This window comes from Lonchura striata, chromosome 2 (genome assembly GCF_046129695.1).
Source record: "Lonchura striata isolate bLonStr1 chromosome 2, bLonStr1.mat, whole genome shotgun sequence".
Taxonomy (NCBI): domain Eukaryota; kingdom Metazoa; phylum Chordata; class Aves; order Passeriformes; family Estrildidae; genus Lonchura; species Lonchura striata.
Genome location: NC_134604.1, coordinates 65,020,831 through 65,043,850, shown reverse-complemented (window position 1 = coordinate 65,043,850; position 23,020 = coordinate 65,020,831). Strand labels below are relative to the sequence as shown.

The window sequence follows — 23,020 nt, the reverse complement described above, 5'->3', positions numbered from 1 at the left end:
GTTCAGTTACTAGGGGAAAATTTGAAGGAGAATTAAAAAAATGTCAGGTTTAATGTTTATGTAAAGTCCATTGTGCAGACATGCTGGGCCTACAACCTGTACACGTTCCCTGGTCTTCTCCAGCAGGGCCCACTGTTACCAGGGGGAAGAATAACTCTGACACAGGAGCTTTCCCACATACAACACTGGGCTGTGTGGCAATGCAGGACTGGGAAAATGATATTCCAGGGGACTTGGAAAGAAAACAATGGGCCAAAGCTGCCTAAATGTTCTACACACATTAAGGGAGACTGAGACTGAGGCTGGGTTACAAGTGCAGCTCCAAAGCAGAAACATTGGCTTCACCTCAGGACCCTGGGACTCCTCAAAGGGCAATTTCAAGAAGTCCAAAGATACTGAGAGACATTAAAGGAACAGAGTGGGTGATGTGGCTACATGTAGGGAATCTCCTAGGAGATAGGAGCTCTGTCAGGCCTGATAGGAGCTCTGTCAGAAAAGCAGCATCTATGCTGCCAGTATTTCAGGAATGGAAAATGACTCTTCAGGCTCTGTGCTACTTTCATGCTGCTTCCCAACTTTTCACTTGTAGACTTTTTCTCTGTTTCTGGGAATGCTGCCAGCCAGAAGGCACTTTGCCTACACATCTGTCTAGCTATGTTGTCAGCATCCCTTCCCAGATAGTTTAGGTGAGTGCCTGAACATCCACAGAGGAGTCTGTTCCACTGGCCCAGAAACTATACTGTACAGCATCCTTGACACTTCTTCACACAGCACCATTCCCTCATCCTGGGTGTTCTCTTACAGTCTTTCATTCTCTCCAGAACTACTTAACTACTTAGCAACTGATTAAAAAAAAAAAAAAAAATCACATGTTGAGACATATTTTGGCATAACATCAGTCACTGTTTTTTTCTGATGAGAATTGCACCAGAAGATTCAAGCAAAACACAACTTGTATGTTTGTCCACTTCTTTTCTTCCTTCTCACACTCCAAATAATTATCAATCAGATACTGCCCTTTCTCTCCCTGTCTCCCAAAAAGTCCCACAATAGCAAACTTTCCTAGCAATTCCCTCATAACTCTTCCTGTCCAAGACTTCACAATGGCTGTTAGCACACTGAACAGCACATAAATACCACAGCATTCCTGAATTCACATCTGACACCACAAGATGTCAGAGCTGCCATCTTCTTACACATGAGTTCTTACCTCACCCATCTCTTCCAGATGCCATTCCTTATAACAGCACAAAATCACAGCTTGCTGTGGTTACCCCTGCCACAAAAAGTTTGTCTCCTTACTTTCAGTTCTTTCCCTACAGATAAAGGCTAGAACATACCATACTTAAAGTCTGCCATGGCCAGGAAGAATCTTAGAGGCCCCTACATACTGATGAGGAAGGGTTGCTCACAGTTTGTCTGAAGAGAAAACAGTAACTTAAATGCTGAATCTTTCAGTCCTTCAGAAATGCCTCTATACTTAAACTTTCAGAAGTTTTGGGTTTTGTCTTTTTTAATAAATATTTTTTCCCAAATATTTAGATGGCAGATTGAACTCACCCTTTCCTTGGGCCTTTGCCACAAAAATAAATGAAACCCAACAAAAAAACATTGTCAATGCCATGGACTTTCATTTTCAGAGGCTGACACATTAACAAGCAGAAGCCTGGCTTCCCGGCTTGACTTTGGCAGAGTAAGTAGAGGCAGGGCTTTTGCATAAAGTAGTTTATACAAAAAACTAAAGTAGTAAAGTCACATGACTTTACTGCTTGTCCTGGGAGATTAAAAGGTCTCTGAGTGTTGCAGCATGTGGATATAGTTTGCTTTCAGCTTCCCACTTCCAGCACTATGCCAGTGATTTCTACCTTTCTCTACATGTGAGCCAGGCACATATCACAGTGATCACATCTCTCTCTGTCCCAAAGTTCTCCTTCCTCTAGCAATTCTCTTGTATTTGTAAATGCCAGTCTGTTGTTAGCTCAGTATTTGGTTCACACATCTGCACATCTATCCCTAGAGTGTCCACCGAATAAAAATACCCTCAAGTACCACAAGACTGACATATAATAGTGAACATAAGGCATAAAAGCACTTTCATGTGCTTTTTTCTGCTAGTCAGACAATGCTGCAAGCACTGCAGTCAGGTTTCCAAGCCCTAAAGCAAGTCTGTCAGCTAATACAATGCTACATGGATTCAAGTCTAGTAACTGAGATTTCAGCTTCACTTATGTGATTTGCAGCATCTTTAGAAGGCAGCTACACCTCTCCTTCAGTCTTCCCTGAAAATACACAAATATCTAGATGGTCAGCCCCCCAGCTAATGATCAATGCCTGATTTCCCTAAGCAATAGAGCACAGTATGATTTAGATAAAGGTATTAATTTTTTATGCTGCCTAACCCCCAGCCCATCTGTGGATGCTGCATGCAATTTAACAAGACAAAAACGTTTTCTGTAGATACTAAATTTAAAAGAACACCTTTTTTTTTCCCTCTTAATTTGGCATTCAGCTATCCATCAGGGTAAGCAACAAGTGACTTGGCAGATAATTCAGGACATATGGTTTTGAAGAATGGTAATTTAAAAGTACTTGGACAAGTTTCCTAAACTCATTCACATTAATTTGTGCTATTCTCTTTTACTTGTGCTCTAGCAGCTGGTACAGCTAAAAAAGTATCGAAAATATAAAGAATATAATGCCAGTGCCAAAAAAAATCCCTTCTCCTGAGTCAGATTAATGTATAGTGCAAAAACGTCTCTCAATAACTGAGAAACAGAAGGAGTTCAAAGACAATTCAGAACTGTTAAACCAACCAATGCCTCATCTGTAGTCACCAGGTGGCACCAGATGTATCCATATATTGGTAATTAGGTTAAAATCATTGTAACCAATGCAATCTTTGAAACACCGAGCCCATCACTTGTGGCTATTAGGTAGAGCCCCACAGCTGAATGATCAATAGACTAGAGAGTTTAGGTCTAACTTTAACAAGATCTGAATATTGTTTCATAGTTTGAGGATTGTGGGGGTGGGGTTTGTTTGTTTGTTTCACTGGGGTTTTGTTATTGGAGTGGGGGGGATTTATCTGTTTTGTTTTGGTGGGGTTTTTGTTTGGGTTTTTTTTTTTTGTGTTTTTTTTTTGTTTCTGTTAGCAGAAAGTGTAAATTAAGATCAGTGGTATCTCCTAATTTGGAGATGTTGGTTATAAAACTTTTCCAAAAATGCAAAACCAGATTACTTTAATTAAATGCATTGATTCCTGGTCAGAATGAACATATTGTTACATTTTTCTCCTTTTCTTTTGCAACATTAAAATGTTTAAAGCATCAAATTTTGGAGGATTACCAGTTCTTTTCAAAGATACATTTCAGCAGTCCTGAAGAGTTGTAGCTTTCTGTTGATACAAGACGACATTTTCTCCTAGCTTTCTGACATTGACAATGAGAACTTGAATTATATAAGAAATTCTATGCTTAAAAATTATTTTGTTTTACAAATATAGCTACATTATTGTATGAGGTGAAGCTGAAATTACATCATACATCATACATAGGATATTATCTCATGAATATTAAAAGAATAGTGAGAGCTAATTCATTTACTTGTGAATCATATCAGTTTTTTCCCAGAAATTCAATGTTCATAACTTCTATCACTAATTAAATTTTTGGGAAACTGTTTCTTAAAAAAAGGGTTGACCTCACTGAATCGATGGCAAAACTCCCACTAATTTCAAGGGGCCAGGATTTCACCACACATGACCAGATTTACTCAAAGAAGGAAAACCAAACAGACAAAGATATCATATTACTAAAAGCGCAGTCTGAAAATGAATCATTGTCTAAACAATATAGCAAATATTTACAAATTCCAGTAATCAAAAAGTAGAAATTTAGTTTGAAATAGTTTCAAAAGAAACTTGAAGGGGCAAAACAACTTGAAGGAAGAAAAAAGTACATAATACAAGTATATAATTCTGAGTATTCAGATTTTATATCTCTATCGTATTGGAATGATTTTTTGGCCAGAAGGTACTTTTTTATTATACTACATTCATTGTGGCATTACTGCAAAGATGCCATTGGCATTTACACTCTCTTCAGCATGCCATGTTCCTAAAAACAAACCAGTGTGATTATCAGTGTATTATTACACACTTGACACACACAGAAGCTTAATTGTTGTTGGGATCTCCAGTGCATACAACAGCGAACATGTGTAAGCAACCTATTAGTTAAAAAGCCATTTTATAAGCACTGCCTTGCAAGCAGTGCTTGCAGTGGCACTGGGCAAACCTAGCCTTCTACAAACACAAAAGGAGATGTATCTGTTCAAATGATTCATTATTATTCTTCACACTTTACAGTAAGACCCCAAGTGCAACCAGGGAAACCAAGAAAGCACAGCAGGAGCAGCACTCTTCACATCAGCCAGCAGTGGACTCTGGCACTGAAACAACATGATCAAGCTTCAGCACAGAGAAGGATCCTCTAGATTTGAGCAAAGCAGTTGGTGGATAATTTAACATGGTATATTGACACAGAAAGTAAGCTTATCTTTTGTCTGCTATAGCATGAAGCTTGCCTAACACAAGTTTTACGGTTTGTATGCAAGCATTTTCATTACAACAGCTGTGGCACATACAAAAAAGTAGTCCTGAAAGTCTGAAGAACAGCCTGAAATTTAGGCAGCTGTTGTAAGGTGAATTTGTAGATTCCCAAGGCCAAAAAGTGATTAATGCTGTCTTAAAACAAATAACTGATAAAGACAGCAGGAGGAGCTCTCCAGGGATCTCCATTTTTCTCCACTGCTACAGGGAGCCCAGGGAGCAAGACCAGAAAAAAGACAAACCTTTGGATGACATGAACTGCTCTGCAAATGGCAACTTCCACTATAGAGGCTGCATAATGGAGACACAGGAGTTTCAATTGGTTTGGGGTGGGGCTGTGCACTGATCCTTCAGGGTCCTGGTACACTGCACTGAGAAATTCCCATGCACTGTATTCTTATCTGCACTATCATTTGAGGAATGATGAAATGAGACAAACATCATGTGAATATAGTTAGTGTTCTTCCCTTTCTCTGACATAAATCTGTTGTCATTTTACAGGAGCTCTGTTTTTACTATTTAGAAGAGAAGACAGGCACACACATTTGCAGAAAGATCTAGTATATCTCTTTCTTTCCATAACAAAGAAGCATAGAATTCATGTTATTTTATCAGCAAAGATTATACTTTTTACCTATTATCTGCAATTCTATCCATGCCAAGTACATTACACTGTAATTAAAGTATATTATATGCATTATCTGTAAAAGAGCTGTAATAGTTTCAACATACTATTCATTGAAATACAGTAATAGAGTACCTATAACACACAAAAGTTGAAATTTATTAAAATAGAGTACAGTAGTATAACTATTTTTAAGGTTTTTCTTCCTAGAAGAGTCCTATGAATATCAGAATTTATGGGCTATGTCATCCTGTCTCCACTATTTTCTTAAAATAAGAAAGATTTGCAAGAGGCTAGTTACTTTCCAGAGATGTCTCAAAGCAGTTAAAAGGAAAGCAGAGTAGGTATCAGATCATAAATTAGACCATATTTTTTGAAATTAATGATTTTTTCCTTTGAAAGAAAACAGGGAGAAAGGGAGGGAAGTTTGCACCTTTTTAAGTTGTACTTCATAGGATGGATCAACTAGGTCATGTCCACCAGTTTTGCCTTTCTGAGTTGGGATATAATGGCCTCTACATGGATGGGTTAAAACATTAATTGACTTTTATGGGAGTTTCATAATTAATTCAAATGGACTACATATTAACACTACTATTCTCTTTTGAACGATTTGTTTCTTTGAATGATTAAAGATTTCCCAGCCGTATCTGCAGGAATAATGCTATCATTATACAGAGGGGATTTTAAAGAGAGACTTTAAACCAAGGCCTGTGGTGACAGGAAAAGAGGCAATAGTTTTAAAGTAAAAGAGGGTAAGTTTACAATGGGCAGAAGGAAGACATTTTTTTACAGTTAGGGTGGTGAGACACAGGATCAGGCTGCCCAGAGAAGTTCAGGGTGTCCTATCCCTGGAAGTGTTCAAAGTCAGGCTGGATGGGGCTTTGAGCAACCTTGTTTAAGGAAAGATATCTCTGCTCATAGCAGGATGTTGGAACTAGAATTGACGGTTCTTCTGACTCGAAACAATTTTTGACTGTATGATGCATAAACATAGTTGGATACAATGCATTCAGCATCACAGTAATTGATTTTGTGATTTTAAGTACCGTGCACAAGGATGATATTTTGTTTTTCTTACCCCCTTTGCACATATCCTCTCTACATTAGACACATTTCCTCTTTACATTAGACCAGACCAAAAACTCAGAAAATCCTGCACATACCTGCTTCTCTCCACTGGGCTTCTTGTGATTTAACAGCAGCTCCACGGCCCCAACCACCTCCTTCCGTATGGCATGCAACAGAGCATCTCCCACATACACGTTAAAACTAAGGAGCAGCTCAATGAGCTCAAGGTTCTCATTTTCAATTGCAATAAGGAGTGCAGTTCTTCCCAGGGGATCAATGCAGTTAATATTGATCTTGAAATAAATTTCTGCCTCCTCCAAAGCTTTCTTTACACTGGCATAATCTCCTTTCTCCACGGCATTCAGATAGGCCTTCTCTGAATGAGACAGTTCGGATTCTGCCCGTACAATGCGAAGAGGGATACGATCTCTGTAGGGAGCATTGACGCTTCTTTTGTAGTAGAACTGGGCCATATTTTATGCCATTCTAATATTTTGTCTCTGCAACATGAAAATAAAGACAAAATCAGTAATTGAGCTTGGGGGTATGGTGCAGCAAATTAATATTTGCAATATATAAATATTTAGAACTCATACTAGAAAGTGGTGTTGAAACATTTTTTATCAAAAGAACATGTAAGCAAAAGTGGAAGCCAAAACACTGCTTATTTGTAACTTACCAAGTAAAAGCATATCTGTCAGAATACCATTTGCTTATATGCTTTTTTAAAATCTGTGGCAAGCAAGAAATTATATGATACAACATAGTTTACCACCAGAAGTGTTGCTCCATGTCATTCTTAATTTCTTCATTCAGTTCTGCAAGTACTTAAAAAGCACAGTTGCCTGTCTCAAACACTGTAAAGTCCACAGAAAGACTTTGCCATGGGAAAGCACAGAAGGGACTGACAGGCTGGCAGCCACCCCAGGTCTGACAGAGGAGAGATCTGCTTAGCACATCCTGCTAGGTGCATCCGGACAAAAAAATCCCACTGCAGCAAACTACTGAGAAGCAACTGCTCATACACATATCACTGGTCAAGAAAAGATCACCGCAATTTATTGGAAAGATGGTATCTGCCACCACCAATGATCACCAAAGCCTCTCTCTACCCCTCAGATATGCCTCTGTGGGTATCTTGAGCCTAGACTGTAAGGTAAACCACTCCTGCAGAGACTTGAGATAAGTTAAAGGTGGTACTATTGTCCAAGTGCTCTCTCAGACCTAGGGGGAGGTTAACAAAGCCTGGGGAGAAGAATGGATCACTGAGAGCGGACATAAAAAATGTAGAATTTATGGGCCACAAGGAAAGGCGTTTCAAAAACTGTGCTGAAATCAACTCCAACTGGGTAAACGGTAATTCCAATGGAGAGATCTTCTCTGACATCCTACAACAACCTATGTGTTGCTTGAGGATTGAGTGTGGACAACTAAATACAGCTTTTATATCTTTCTAGACCTGCTCAAATACCCTGACTTCTCTGTGGCAGGCACAGACTACACAGTTCAGTGGTGAGCTTCCCTACTAAGATTTTGATTCAATCTCATATGCTATTACAAAAACATTCACATAAAATGTTTTTCCAACCATAGCTTACTACCTTATAAATTAAAACTCAGAACCTAAAAGAAAAAAACAAATCCATAGGAGATAAATTTCCAAGGACTGGTAGGTAATAGTCACAGACTTGATTCTGAACTACTCAGTTCTAAACTAGAATTAATATGGAAACATAGTAGATATAAAAAAATGCTAAAATATTACTCATAGTAAATAATATAATGTCTGTGCTTTTATTCTCTATACTTTATTAGAGGACTTTGCAAAAAATACTCCTGCTAACAAAATGATTTTTTCCTGGTTCTATCTTCCAGCTGGGAAAAATCAAGATTAAAAAAAGGGGAAAGGGGAAAGAGGAAAGAGAAAAAAATTGACCTCAACAAACAAGGTCCACAAAAAATATTTCCCTCTGCTGTTCAGTTGGAGGTTGAACACCTTATTAAAGAAAGAACTACAGCTCCTTGCAATTTTCTCAGCTGATAATGCAAGCTACATTAACCCACTGTCTTTTCCTCCACTTTCTCCAGTCATTAAATCAAAATCTCTTTTGAGATTCTACAGCAAGCTATCATACATATTTTTATTATTGTAAGGTTTTCATTCATAAAAAAAAAAGTCAATTAACATAGTGAGGAACATAGTAATTAATCTGCTCCCCCTTTTCTTAAGCAGTACAATGAGAGATATGTACAAAGGCTATTACTGAGTTGTTTTCTTTGTTTTCCAGAGCCAATCAACACGGCTTGACATAGGCAGAGAAAGATAAAGAGGACATACGAGAAAGTAGTGCCTTCCACAGCCATATACAGGAGCTGAGGAATTGCCATCCTTTGCAAGATGTTTCCCAGTTCTCCCTACAGGATTTTATCAGTCTACAGTCTGGGCTACTAGAGGTTGTCCAATCTGTGGATTATGTTCTGATAATATCACTCTAAGTAAAATAAAATTCATATCCATTGCACAATTTTGTACCCCTGGAACAGATACCACGTTCTTAACGCACTGTATTTTATCACTTTGCTTTTCATTCTTTTGTTTCAAAACTGCAAGTTCAGTTCAAGGAGGTGAAAATTTTTATGTTCAGATCCAAATTAAGAGACATAAATATAGTTCACAAGGAGGTATCGGCAAGAAAGGTGGACTGCCATATTCCATGGACAGCCACAGGCAGTCTGAGCATCATATCCCTGTTCCCAAACTCAAGCAGATTGGGTGCTGGATGTGGAAGGGCGTCCTGCCTGACTCCAGCTGCCACCTGACAAAGACAGGTTTCAACACCGCTCTATTTCATATCTGTCAGGCAGATGTCAAGTTAACCCGCAGCAATGTACACATATTACTCAGTTTTTTACTATTTACAGATCTTCCCAAGACCCCTGAAGAAAACTGAGGGACTGCAACTAGAGGGTTAATGCTAAAGGTTTCTCTCTCTTGAAAGCACATGAATAAGAAGATCATTGTCTCCACATTTATTGTGAGAAAAAACATGAATTAAATTGTATCAATGAAACTGGGCATCAGAGATGTTTATTGTAGAAGAGTACAGTCACCTACAGATGGGATCTATCATGATTTTGTGAGAATGATTTGGGGGTTTCTTGTTTCTATGTTTTTATTTTAAGTCTGATGAAGATCTTCTGTTGCTTTGCTGTAAGTCATAAGGAAAATACTTGTTGGAATCTTTTTTGTTTACCTTTTCATGATTCTTGAGAAGTAGATCTCAGTTTAGTTTGTCTCTTTTAGAAGAAACATATTAAACACACATTTTCATTATTTTAAATAGCTGTCTCCCACTAATCTATATTTGTTTTCTGCACCAATTCCTGAAAAGAATTACCCATAAATAAAGTTTACATACAATGAGAAACTAGAGATTGATTGCTGGTACAGTACAGTCCTGGAAGGTGATAAAAACATCTAAGATAATGGTTCCATAGGTGTTTACAAAAAAAACCCTGTTTATTTTATCTACAGGTAGATATTGTTTTGTAACTACTGTTACTGTGCTGTCACATGTAAATATGTCATGCATATGACATTTACATGGAGCTGTAAGACCTAGAAACAAGCCAGCAGCGGTACAAAATTCCCCAATCTGAATTGATCTGAACGTCTCTGCAGGAAGAAGTTTAAAGAACAAGGAGGTCAAATACCCAGGGCCAGTGTGAGAAGAATGAAAGAAAAAAAATTATGGTGCAAACTTATGGAAAGTGTAATTATAGTTTTTACAGAGTCCATATACCTGACATATAATAAAAATACTTCAGAGAAGAAATGAAGACAAAATAACTTTACATGGTGCTTCCTGCTGTGCCATGGAAATAGCAGCAGCACCTGAGCAGGAGAAATAGATAAAATAAAGGAAATCATAATACTATGACAGAAAAATTATTCTTATGAGAAAACCTTTTTCTCTTAACAGGCAGTTTTGTTTGCATCTGCTACAGACCACTATTTCAAATTCTATGGGACTGTTTCTTTCATATGTTGTTTTTCAGGGAGGAATGGTAACATTCCACCTTCTTTGCAAACCTTTACAAGTTCCACTCTATCATTTTTTAATATTTGCATATGTCTTAAGAAAAGCTGATGTTACTCATTTTGATAATCCTAAATAAATAACTGGATTCTTTTTTTCTGCTGCTGTATCATTGTGTATATGTACATATACATGCATATAATAATCACAGAGACACAGATATTTCCCCATTAAAGCTCAAGAAAAACTGCAATCAGATTTCCTTGGTATTTATTCAACCATATTTGCTTCCTCTACATATATGATCATATCCTCCCTGTTTTTCTAGGGGACCCTGACTTGCATTTCGCTTGCTTGCTGCCCCCCTACCCCGAAACAGGCATAGCCAGGCATGAGAAGAGAACTGGAGGGAGCCACCAGCAGGCACCAAGGGCCTTGGTGACAAGCCACTTGTATTAGTGTTCACAGACGTACTGCAAACCTTCCAGAGACACAGAGAGACCCCACTGAGGACACATCTCCTTCAGCAGATGGGCAGCAGGAGGGATATGGATATGCTTCTTAGTATTCACATGTGCAACTTCTGAAATCCCCACTAACACAAAGCTTCTAAAGATACTTTATTTCCAACACTGACCACTGTTAAGACTTACTATAGCATCATATTACATATATATATATAGATAGATATAGCATTATCCTATATAGTTTCTTCTCTATCATCAAAATCACACTTCTGATTTTGCTCATGAGTTTGTTTTGCAGTCTATTTGCATTAAAAAAAAAAAAAAGAAAAAGTGAAACTTCACAAGTAACTATGGCATCACCCTGCTCAGAACCAGAACATTTATGACAAGTGAATAACGTGCTGATTTCTCTGTGATCTTCTGACACTATTTTATATGCATTTTTCATGGCAAAGGAGAGTTTCTGACATTTTCTGGGTTCATGAAAGTATGAAATTTTTCTTTCTAAAATAGATCTGTGACATACCAGCTTTAATCTGACACAGAATGCTATATGATACACAGTAAAAATTATGTTCAAAGAGAATTTTGGAAAATAAGACTAGCTCTGATAAATCCCAGCCCAAATGAAACATAAAGTTCCTTCTCTGTCAGTCACCAGAACAAACTGTTTCATTTCAACAAGAACAAAGGAAATACAGATAAGTCTTTGATTTCTGAATCCAGCATTAGTCCAGATACTGCCTTATAACCAAATGCCTAGACAGCAACTTTAACCTGCTCTAGCACTGGGGTCAACTGGATAGGTTGTGTCCACAGTGTTAAACATACTTCATCCCAAAACAGGACAGCTGAATGAGAACTGTCTTCTGGGGATAATTTAGGGTTCATGCTAACTCCTACACTATGCCTGAAAAGTGTGTAGGAAGATGCAATTGTATTGAGCCAGCAGTTGGGTTGATTCCAGGGACTGCTTGAACAACTTCGGCTGCAGGTGATGGAGTTTCACTGATGATGCCTGCCTTCTAGCACTGTTTATTTTACAACTGTTATAGCTGGCAATACAGCATGGGGGGTCCTCACCTGAAAGTAATTTTTCATTGTTAGAATTACAGTCAGTTTCAGATTTGACAGCTAACAATAGCAAAAGTAGCAATTTAAAATTTTAAATTTTAAACTTAACACTGATTCACACATGCAGGATGTAAACTGAATAACTCAGAATGGTGTACTTTCCCTATAAGGCTGTTAATTTGCAAAAGAGCTAAACCTCTTGGTTTTCCTCTGGTTTAAAGTTCCCTATAATCAAAGTTTCTGTAAAGCAAAGAACATGACCTAGTATACAGCTGTAGTGGATGATGGGAAGCAGACTGCTGTGTCATTTGCTTACAGGTGTACTGGATTCACAGTCAGGAAGGCAGGACATCAGCTATAAAGAACAACTTTGAGCATCCAATGTACAGTGGTTATATGGTGGACTAAATGCCACCAGCATTTTAGATCAGCATCTTAAGAGATCAAGACCTAGCAAAGTCTGAGACACTGAATGTGTAAACTTTTGATGAGGTGACATAGATTATGTACTTTGATTTTTTTTTGTAAAAGACAGGATGCAATTTCATAGCATTGTTTGGGGGAGGTTTAAAGCATATATAGCATAAAGATGGTCTGTAAGTTTACTTAATGCCAAATGGGAGGAAACTTTTACCTTCTAGGGCTGATGTTACACCAAATCTTAGTTGAGAATGACAGATTCTTATAACAGCGACCTTTAAAGTCTACAAGACTACTATCAGACTGGAGTTTGAGAAATATCAAAATATAAATAAAAGACCATTGAGAGACATTAGAAATTATTACAAAATCTTAGAGGGTTAGGATAATTTGGGGTCAAGCATACAGTATTGCAAATCTGCATATTTTTTAAAAATATGTATCATTAGATGACAATATTAAATTAGTTCCTCTTCCCAGTTTATTTAAACTAGAAAAAGGCACTCCAGAAAAATACAAGATGCATGGTTACCTCTTGCTGATGGGTAGCAGTATGCAAATGTCCTCAGGAATCCATGGGAATGACCTTGAAGCTTGAACTATTTGTTCTTGCCCAGAGGGAAATAGTGACATGTTTAAACCTGCTACCAGAGCAAAGGAGAGAAAGGCTGCTTTCCACTGACTGACATGAACTCGTCCTTTGAAATGATGGAGCATGAATGATGCGATTCCAGCCCACATGCAGTAGGCAGCCAGTTTAGGGTGGGAAGGACAGGGAAGGCAATAACACAGATAATGATCTTAATGAGTGACTGCAACATCCAGTTGAGTCGACCTTCCTGTCTCCTTGGCTGGTGTTATTCTCCTGGGTAAATTCAAGGAGGTCTCCAAAATAGTTTTCAAGATAAAAGTACTTCAGTGTCATCTGGCTACACAGAAGGCTGCCTTCCAGCATTTCCAACAGTAGCACTGACCTAATGCTCTGTGGATGTGATCCTGCAGCAGCCACACAGCATGGCAACATTTCTCAGGGATGCGGGAAGTGGGCTGTCCCTGCTCATGGAAAGGCTAGGTGGTCTTTCTCCAAATGAGAAGAGAATGGAGAAGAAACCTGTACACAATCTGTTGAGAAAAGAGTTGGGGAGGTAGGGTCTGACTGAACAAGTTCACTTAGGGAGAAAAGGAGAGAGGATGCAGATTAGGTTGGGAAATACAGGACAGGAGCATTATTTGTGGGAATTATGCTACAAGTAGCAGTGACTTTTCTAAGTTTCAGGGTATGTTTTCACACAGAACCACATGTCTTCCCATGCTTCCTATGATGAAGTACAAGGCAGCATGCACTTTGGCCAGAAAAGGGAGAGTTTGGGCAGACTGCCCAAATACTTTTAGTAAAGAGTTGCCAATAAAAACACTCCTCTGTGGGTCCATTTTCAGATGTACAAGCTAAGCCAGCTTGAGGATAAGTTAAAACACTTTTCAAGTATTTAGAGCCAATAGAGAGCCAGCTGTGAAGAGATTTGTGTTCATACATATATCCTCACATAAGCATTTTAGTACTGGCTGCTGCCCTTAGAGTGGTATGTGTATTTTGTGGGGAGCCTTGAAAGAGACTGAACTTAAAAAAAACCCAAAAGCTGCCAATAAATAAAGGCTAGTTAGGGAAAACCATTCAAATTTTGGAATTTATTGGCCTATTTCCACCCACATCCTTAGTGGTTCTGCCCTCACACTGCTTAGAGACATTTGAGTTGGTGTATTTTAATAATTTTGCGAAAAGACTTCATGAAAATAAAATCAGGAAAATATATTACCTAAGCTCACCTACCATAATAATACAAAAACTCAAGTAAAAAGAATTATAATGTTAAATTAAATTGAAATCAAACTGACATCAAAGCAAATAATTTAAACTCAATTGCAAAGAATGTTCCACAATTTAGTTAGCAAGATAACACAAATGTAGTTATACAAGTCTATAAGATGATCACCTATTTGTAATAAACCCCAATGAAAGAAATTAACTGAAATCAGTCAAATGTATAATTTGGTTAGTTAGCTTGTCTAACAGTGAAACCTATTTACTATATGGACCAAAGCCTGACAAAAATAATGTTGTTTTTTTTTTTTTTTCAAGAAGTTGTACACTTATGTGATGACTAACCCCTTCCTGCCCTTGTAGCAATAAAGACTTCAAAGTGACAAGCCCTATTTGCCAGAAGTCATAAAATGACAGTTTCATGTCACTCAGGACCTTTAAATGTATGGCACAGAACATGCCCTAATGAATAACTTGACAAGATCTTATATAAGGCTTCTAAAATCCAGAGTAACAGTTCTTTCCAGAAATTTGCCTGCATGACCAAATTGTCATTTATAAAAATGCCCCAAAAAACCAATTCAGGATTAAAAGTCTCCTGCTAAATTACAACAGGAGTGAAAAATAAAAATAGTAACAATAAGAGAATTTTCATTGCTAGGGAGTGATGGCACCAGAAAACTGTCATGTGGATTCCCTGGCTGACAAAAACACATCTATTATAGTGCTCTGTAGATCTGTGACCCAGCAGCAATTATGTGAGATTGGTAATAGCTCAAATACTTCCAGCACCTTTCAGGAAGTTTGTATATTCTTGTGTGGGAGAATGTCAGAAGAAGGTACATCACTGCATTACAACACAAAAACTTTAAAAATAGATCACCTGAAAATCTGAACAACAAATCTATCTCCTCAACACTTCCTTATGAACTGTCTTCTGAAGTATTATATAATGTCTCTTCTCCTCGATAATGAATCCTCTCCCAAGCATATAATTATTTCAGCATCTTACTCATGGAAAAAAGTACATTTGACTGAGAAGAAAATAGGAAATAATTGATACAGAAAACTTTCACTGTGAAAAATGCATCTTGTCAATATTTCCAACTGGCAAAAGATTAATTTTGCACACTTTTAGACAAAGTTTTTACTCATCTACTTTAAAAAGTAATCATCCAGATTTATGTCTGAAAATAGTGAGTAAACAACTTTTTTGAAGCACCTGTGTTATGCCTTCTTCATCTTAAGCTGGAGGGTATAAATTCATCTAAACACAAGCCAGCCTAACTTGGATTCTCATTGTAGAAATACCTCCTTGGCAAGACAACCAAAAAAAAAAAAAAAAAGGTTGAAGAGCAAGGAACATTAACATTTCAGAAAAATCACAGTTGATTATCAGAAACCTTTTGAAACAATATTTTAACTATCAAGAAGCTCAGATATTATGAGAGATTCACAAACTTAAGGATTACTATAAATATCTCATCTGAACTCTGACATAAAACAGGTTGAGGGAAAATCAGCATGGCTTCCTAGTCCTGAGAAACCTGAAGTGGAAAAAGCTTCCTGAGCTACTAAATCCAGCCTCTCACACAGGCAACTTCCACCAAAAATCTGACTCTGTAAATATCATCCTCCCTATCAGAAGCAGCTGGGATCCCCCTGCTTGACCCACTGCTTCTGTGAGTGGTGGTGGACAGACTCATTCCTCCAGCATGACAATTGCCTCAGTCCTAAATAATGTTCAGCTCTTAAGGACTGCTGAGAGGATTATCTTTCTTCCAGCATAGTTGGAGAAAAAGCTATCCCTCTTTAGACTTCATTTGGCCAGGCTGCACAAATATGTCTCCTTTACAACTCCAGCCTATTCCTTGCACATTGGGGCCACCTGAAACACCCCAGGATGCCCTATCTGTCCCCAGTTGCTCTCCTGAAAAGGCACAGGTCCCCAGTAGTTCTTATGTCACACTCCAAACCCCTGGTACCCTCAGGCATTTAGATTTCATTTAGAAATAGATGTTGCTAAGTGGTCAGCTGAACTGAACCTTCAGACTCCTTCTGTGTTTGCACTACCCCTTTGCCACACCAGTTTTTCTGAGTGACCAAGGCGTACTTGTTACTCCAGTATATACTTTCCTGCCTTGTATGATTTCAATAATTCTCTATCTCATGATTGGGTATTTTACTTGATAAAGTTCCAGACCTACAATCACCTTGTTCAAGACTACATCATAATGATCAATCTTTAATCTGCTGATAACCCATGTTCTTTTCTTCCTCAGCTGTTTTCAGTCAAAAAAAAAAAAAAATCTGGTAAAAGGGAAAAAAAATCCTTTTAAAAAATTTTTCTGTAAACCTTTTGTATTCTGCTTCCTGCAATAGTGGAATAACTGGTCTCAAGGGCAAAGCCAAAAGAAAGCTCATAATGCAAGTACCTAATTCTGCAATGATGCATATATGTAAGAATCTCTTCTTCCAGTAATCATCTTGTCCCTAGAGCTTGAGCTTTAGTCAGTTTTCACTACTTAGATGTATCAGACAGGTCTTTGCCTCAATTTGTTAGCAGTCAGTAAGTCTTTGACTCCATGACCCCTTACAGTAAACAATGTCAAATGTTCCCTGTGAAGATAATGAACTTTGTATTTGAAAACTTTTATTTTATAAGATAGGTGGAATATAAATACGAGCATTTATCCTTCCTTCCTTCCTTCCTTCCTTCCTTCCTTCCTTCCTTCCTTCCTTCCTTCCTTCCTTCCTTCCTTCCTTCCTTCCTTCCTTCCTTCCTTCCTTCCTTCCATCTCCCCTCCCCTGCCCTGCCCTGCCCTGCCCTGCTGAAATAATGCAGATTATGAGTAAAATTTATTTTGGAAAGATTTCCCTTTGCAGGAAATTTATTTCTTACTCTAATACCCTTCTAAGTAAGAATACAAATACTGGCACATCAGGGAGTGCATTGTGGCACATGTTTCCTTTCAGATGCTGTGCTATAACAATATATCAAACCATTCCTGGCCAATAGAAATCTCATTGAATATCCTGAGATATTAAAGGAGATCACAGGGGTATATATCTACAATTCACTATAACTGGCAAGGGAAGTAATACCTACTTTTCCTTGAAACTGGTTTTCTGTGAGATGAAACTGACCCCAAGTACACAAAGAAGTTGAGCTTCAAATAGATATGTGGAAGCTGGTAACATTATTCCTCATTATGCAGGTGTATCCTACACTCTCTGTGATCCCCAGCATGCTGACACTGCAGTTACACAGTGAATGTAGAGATTTCTTTCAAACTCAGCTGCTAGTGATGGAACTTCCATTTGCAATTCTGTTTTGTTTTTTTTTTTTTTTTTTCCCAAAGATATATACAAAGCTGAGCATAACCCAAAGCTAAAACCAGCTGCTTGTAACAAGGCTATGTAATTCTAATAATCAATGTTTTTGTTCTGGTTTGAAAGAAATTATTTTATTGACTCCATGCATCTACTAGAGTATCATTGCAAAATACACTGTTTAAAATTCTAATTTTCAATCTAAAATTACTAATAGTTGGTACTCTAGCAGATGCATGGAATCAAAAACAATGCTGGAAATCTAACGATGACTCTGTTAAATATTCTATGCACAGGAGATGCATGAACTAAACAAAGCAACAGGTTATTCTGGCCTGACAGTAACATCTTTTCTGAAAGAACAGCCTAACACACATTCTTAGAGCAACATCCCTTCCAGCCATTGCTTCCCTGCCATGAAATGGTGTCCTCAGCAGGGACCTCCACTGGTCCCTGTGGGCCGTGCTGCCCCCAGGGCTAACAATACCAGGCCACCCACAGCCAGCTGTGCTGGACATGCTCGCTGCTGTGGGGTTAGTGCTCTGATGTTCTGGGCACCACAAACACTAGCAGTTTCTATTCAAGGAAATCTAAAATTGTGGCATTCTTTCCATTGAGAGTTATAGCTTCAGACATGCAATAACCCTTAACAAATAATCAGGAACTGTTAACATAATACCATCCATCATAAAAAGAGCTGGTACTATTTTACTGTGCTCTGGGAAGAAAAATCAGACAAACAATTGAAAATAATTCCATTTAAAATTAATTTTTGTGAACAGAAAGAAGTCTTTTAGGAATTATTAAGAATCAAAATATTCAAAGTGATTTTTTTCTTACAGCAGCAAAAACTTCAGACTGTCAGATATCAGGGAGAGAATGTTACTGAAACATGGATCCCTCAGTTCTCTACACTCGCTGCTTGGAACAAGGGGGAAAATTAAATTGCCATTGGTACATAATGTGCTTAAGTGCTCACTTACCACTGGTTGTGTAAGGAGAAGCAGACTGAGGTTTTAATATTGCTCACAGTAACAATTCTCATGGCAAAACAAGCTATTTGTTTTCCAGAGGTAGAACTGTTTCTAGACTAATCACACTCATTTGCTTAAATAGTAAGACAAATGGGACTAATTCCAGGGTAGTATAATTCAGACATTGCCTTTACAGAGTAGTTCCACAGCTCATTGCACAGTGGCATGTCAGTGAGAACTTAATCAAGCTAATTGTCTCAAAACATAAGGTCAACCTAAAGGTAGAAATACCAGCTGTTAATAAAACTCTTCTCAGAAATAATTACTCAGTTTGACTGAACAAGAGTAGCAGGATCCTGCAGACAGACACGAGTAAGAGTGAAAGATGTCCACCATTTTTAGCAGTGGCTTAATATCTTATGTGACCTGGCTAAAAAACAGATGGGCAGTGGCTCATGCAATAGAATGTGTCCATAGGAATATTGTAAGTAACACAGAATTGAGAATTACATCCAGTGGCAGTGGACCCTAAAAGTATACTCTCATTTATTTCTGAAAAGCAACAAACTGTTTGGATGAGAGCTGTGTCAAAGTGCTGTATATATTTGACAATCATTTACTGGCAAGTTTTTGGCAAGTCTTTGCTTTAGGCAATCTCATGTCCTTAGACTACTTCTTTTGGGAGAATAAAACTGTGGGTGGGATTCAGTTCAGGGTTAAGACACCTACGTTAAATGTCTAAATGTAGATATTGGCATTTGAGATAAGTCCCCAAACTCCCTCTGTTGCCAGTGGATAACCAGGATGGGATTAGTTTTCTAAACAGAAAATGACCTTTAAGATATCCTACATGTCTGAGACATCCTTGGGAACTGGCCAAATAGAAAATACCTTTCTTTGTCCACAGGTAGAATCCAAGGAGGCTGCCATATCAGATGTTACTAGACACATACCTTACCTTTTACCCAACTTTATCACAGCTTTAGTCAGTAAAAGTAGCAGCACTTGCCAAGTGATACAACTTGCCTTGGGGATCAACACACCAGTCAGCTCCAACAGGCCACAGACTGTTTTCTTACCCAGCACACTTATGGACACCTGCATGAATACCCTGTGTGGGCATTGATGCAAATCCCACATGGTAAGTAGAATTCTATTGCCTGAATATCGTCTGTAGGGCCAGAAGATGATACACTGAGGTTACAGATATGCTCTGGGTCAGGTGAAAGTCATGACAGGCAGGGAACCAGCTGCCTCTAGGGCAGCGATCATCTTCCAGGTTACACACTAGGAGGAGCCCAGGAGCACTCTGAATTTAAATGTCTCCTGGGGAAGGAGAATGCAAACCATCTGCTTTAAGGCAGCTGCAGCACCAGGGGTGTTGCTGTCAAACTGCTCCCTGGCTGTGCAGTCTATAGAAAAATCATGTGCAGGGGCAGAGAGACAGAAAGGAGCACATCTCTTCTTCCCGTGGTGTCAGAGGGTCAGCAAAAACTGAGACTTCAAGGCTGCTGGCAACATCTGGCAATGGATGGGAGTTGTCTGTGCAGCTTCACATCATTGCATGAGTGGAGTTTGCCATGAACTTTTTGCTACTAATAGAAAAATCAAGATTGTCTTCCATTATCAATATCTGAAGAGAAAATGAAGTTATAATGTATTAGCAGCCATCATTTGGCACAGATGAGGCTGTTGCAGGCACTGCTCCATTTCTGGGACAATCAAAGTTTTGCCTTGACACAAAGTGCTAACAGGCAACCAGGTGTTATCATCCCACAGCTTGATACCCTGTTACTCCACATTTGAGCAAACGTCAGAGCCCTTCTGGGCTGCCATCTGCTTATTTCTAATCTATGATATTTGGCTCACTACTTGCCCCACTAGAGATATATATTGTTAGGGTTAAATCAGGGTTGCCAAGATTTCCCAATAATTTTCATAGATACACGATTATCATATCACATTAGAAAGGCAAAACAGCAAAGAATATAAATGATGGACACATATGCATATATTTCAACACTAGGAGAGAATGTTTCACAGTCCAACATGCTTCACTATTCAAAATGCTTTCCAGATATTTTGCTGGTATTTCACTTTGGTATCTCACACCCCATTACTTCTAATTATAGTCAACCCTGACCTATTTAAGCAAATTTCGCTAACAGCCTTCTTATTGACAACCACTCATCTAAGTTGTTTTCATCTATGACATCTATCAACTAGAAAGATTTGTGGTGAACTGGCTATGTGTTTGCCTTTTGCTATGGGACAATGGGCAAAGCTTTCTACTGCAGTCACAACTTCTTGCTGTCACATTTTCAGGGGTGACAGCATCAGATGGCTTCAATATCATATCTCATCCCTGAAGCAAGTCTTTATCCTGACCTTTTCCTTCATATTCTTCAATCAACTTATTTTATCCACACCTCTCCTCCAAAAAAAAAAAAAAAAAAAAAAAAAAATTAACCCCCTTCCCCCCCCCCAAGAAAACCTGCCCAACCAAACCCAAACCAGACTATACAAAAAATAGGAAGTATAAAGGAAATTAAGCCAGCTTTCTTGAGAACACTCTTAGTAGGCTCTCTGCAAAGCTTCAATTTGTGTCAGGTGAGAAGGTAGAAGTGAAGAACTGAATTGGCTGGTGACCAGCTCTACTTCTAAAAGTCCAGTCTGATTTGATGAGAGCAGATGAGCAACTGCTAAAATAGCTCATCTCTGCCACATTGCTTTTAACTGTGCAAAGCAAGGCTGATCAAGAGCAACCACCAAAGAGGAAGCAGGAACAGGTGTACCTGTGCCTGTGTGACATGAGCCCTGCTGTCTCAGCTATATTCAGAAAACCACCTGCTACCATACAGATCTGCATGTGACAAAACCAAGGCACAAGGAAGGCACCAGACTGCTTATTGAGACTTGCTTTGTGCTCCTCAAAAGCATGTGCAAAACCTGAGTGGGTCATGACAGCGCACTGGAGCTTGAGCATTATATTTTCATGCTGTCATTCCTATAGGAACAGATACCCTAAGACTGCATCTGCCTCAGCAAATATCACAGAGCAGTAGGAGCAGAGGTCCTTGCTGAGAACCCTCTATTTCAGGTGATTTAGCTCAGGTGAGCCCTACCCTGGTCTAGCAAGCTGAGCATTAGCAGCTAGAGTGTGGCAAGAATACACCTGGAGTCAGTGATCTGTTTTTGGATCCTGTAGAGGAATCTAGTCCACAGGCTCCAGGCCTCTCTGCAGCACCAAACAAAACTTGGTAGGACAGGGAAAAGTAGGAGGGAAAAATAACTTAAGAGGGTACTTTGATGTTATGATACCAGACTAATATAGATGTATCTGCAATAACTCAATCCCTTGTTTTCAGTTTAGAAACTTTTGTGCTGACATAAATTGCTCTGATCATTAAATACCTAAGAAAGCTCCCCCATGGCCATTGGTATTTGACAGTATTGCAGTTATTTCTAAGGGTCCTGGTGCCTGGTACATGAAGCTAATTTTTTTTAAGATGCACCTAACTTAATCAAGGGAAGGGTTCAGTTACCTGTATGACAGCATGATCTTTAGTGCATGACTAAGTTCTCTATGTGTTGAGTCCCTCCCAACCCAAACTGTTCTATGATTCCACGATTTAAACTCCACTTCTCTGTGAAAAGACTGTTGCCCCTAATCCACCCCCTACCATTCTTCACACATCAAGAAGAAATTTTTCTCCTTCAACTAAGACACTGCCTTCCTCTTGAAAGCAAAAATATTACAATCCACTTTCAGGAAAATTAACTTGGATCATTGCTTTCAAACCAGAAAGACGTGTTATTCTTGATGTTCATAAAATGGTTCAGTGTTCATAGAATTTGGTCAAATCTTGAACAAAGCATTCTGAGACTGTTTACAGACATACGATCTAATCCCAGTGTTGTTCTGAAATATAATACTTTTCAGTATTCCTTCTGAATTTTGCCATTGAAAAAGAATTTCAAAATTGACTACAATAGGGAGAAGGGACAAGAGTGTCATGACAAAGACAAGTGCTTAGAGCACTTGCCTGAAAGAGCCAGTGCTCAGTTCTGCATTCAGGACTAGATAGATATAAAGGCTCAAGAGAGAAAATATAAACTTTCTGATACACCTTTGTCCAAACATAAAATTAGAATCATAGCAGAGGACTGTAATGAGAGTATGCTCAAATTTATTACGTGATCTACAAAGTGAAAATATGAACTGAAAATGTAAAAATTAATTTTTGTCTTATTAACTTTTTGATTATCATTTGCCATAGCAAAATGTTGTTCTGCCAGTGGTTAATGTTAATTTTGAACAAGCATTGAAAATAATTTAGACTTATGCTTTCTATGCATTCTATAGTACAGATCAAGTAAGCAGAATATGATAATTAAAAAAAGAATAGCCAATTGTATTTTGGATGCCACTACAGACTTTAAAAATTATAGGTCTTAAAATCTACCCATAGTTTGTACTGACCTCAACAAGTCAAGAGTGATTTGTCTCCAGCTACTTCTTCTTTTTTCCTTCTTGATTGAAAACAAAGCTCTGTGGCTGTTTTTCTAATTTTGTAACAGTTATATA

The 23,020-nt window shown here is 38.3% G+C and overlaps 1 protein-coding gene across 3 annotated transcripts in view; it reads right to left on the bottom strand.

Annotated features, from left to right (window-relative positions):
* TRPC4 (transient receptor potential cation channel subfamily C member 4) overlaps window positions 1-23,020 on the bottom strand; it is a 129,107-nt gene that overhangs the window by 73,164 nt on the left and 32,923 nt on the right. For all 3 annotated transcript variants that reach the window (XM_021541883.3, XM_021541882.3, XM_077781425.1), the window contains one exon: window positions 6,401-6,805. In XM_021541883.3, coding sequence (XP_021397558.2) covers window positions 6,401-6,778 — 378 coding nt within the window. In that variant the 5' untranslated portion in view covers window positions 6,779-6,805. The remainder of the gene's footprint in view (window positions 1-6,400; window positions 6,806-23,020) is intronic.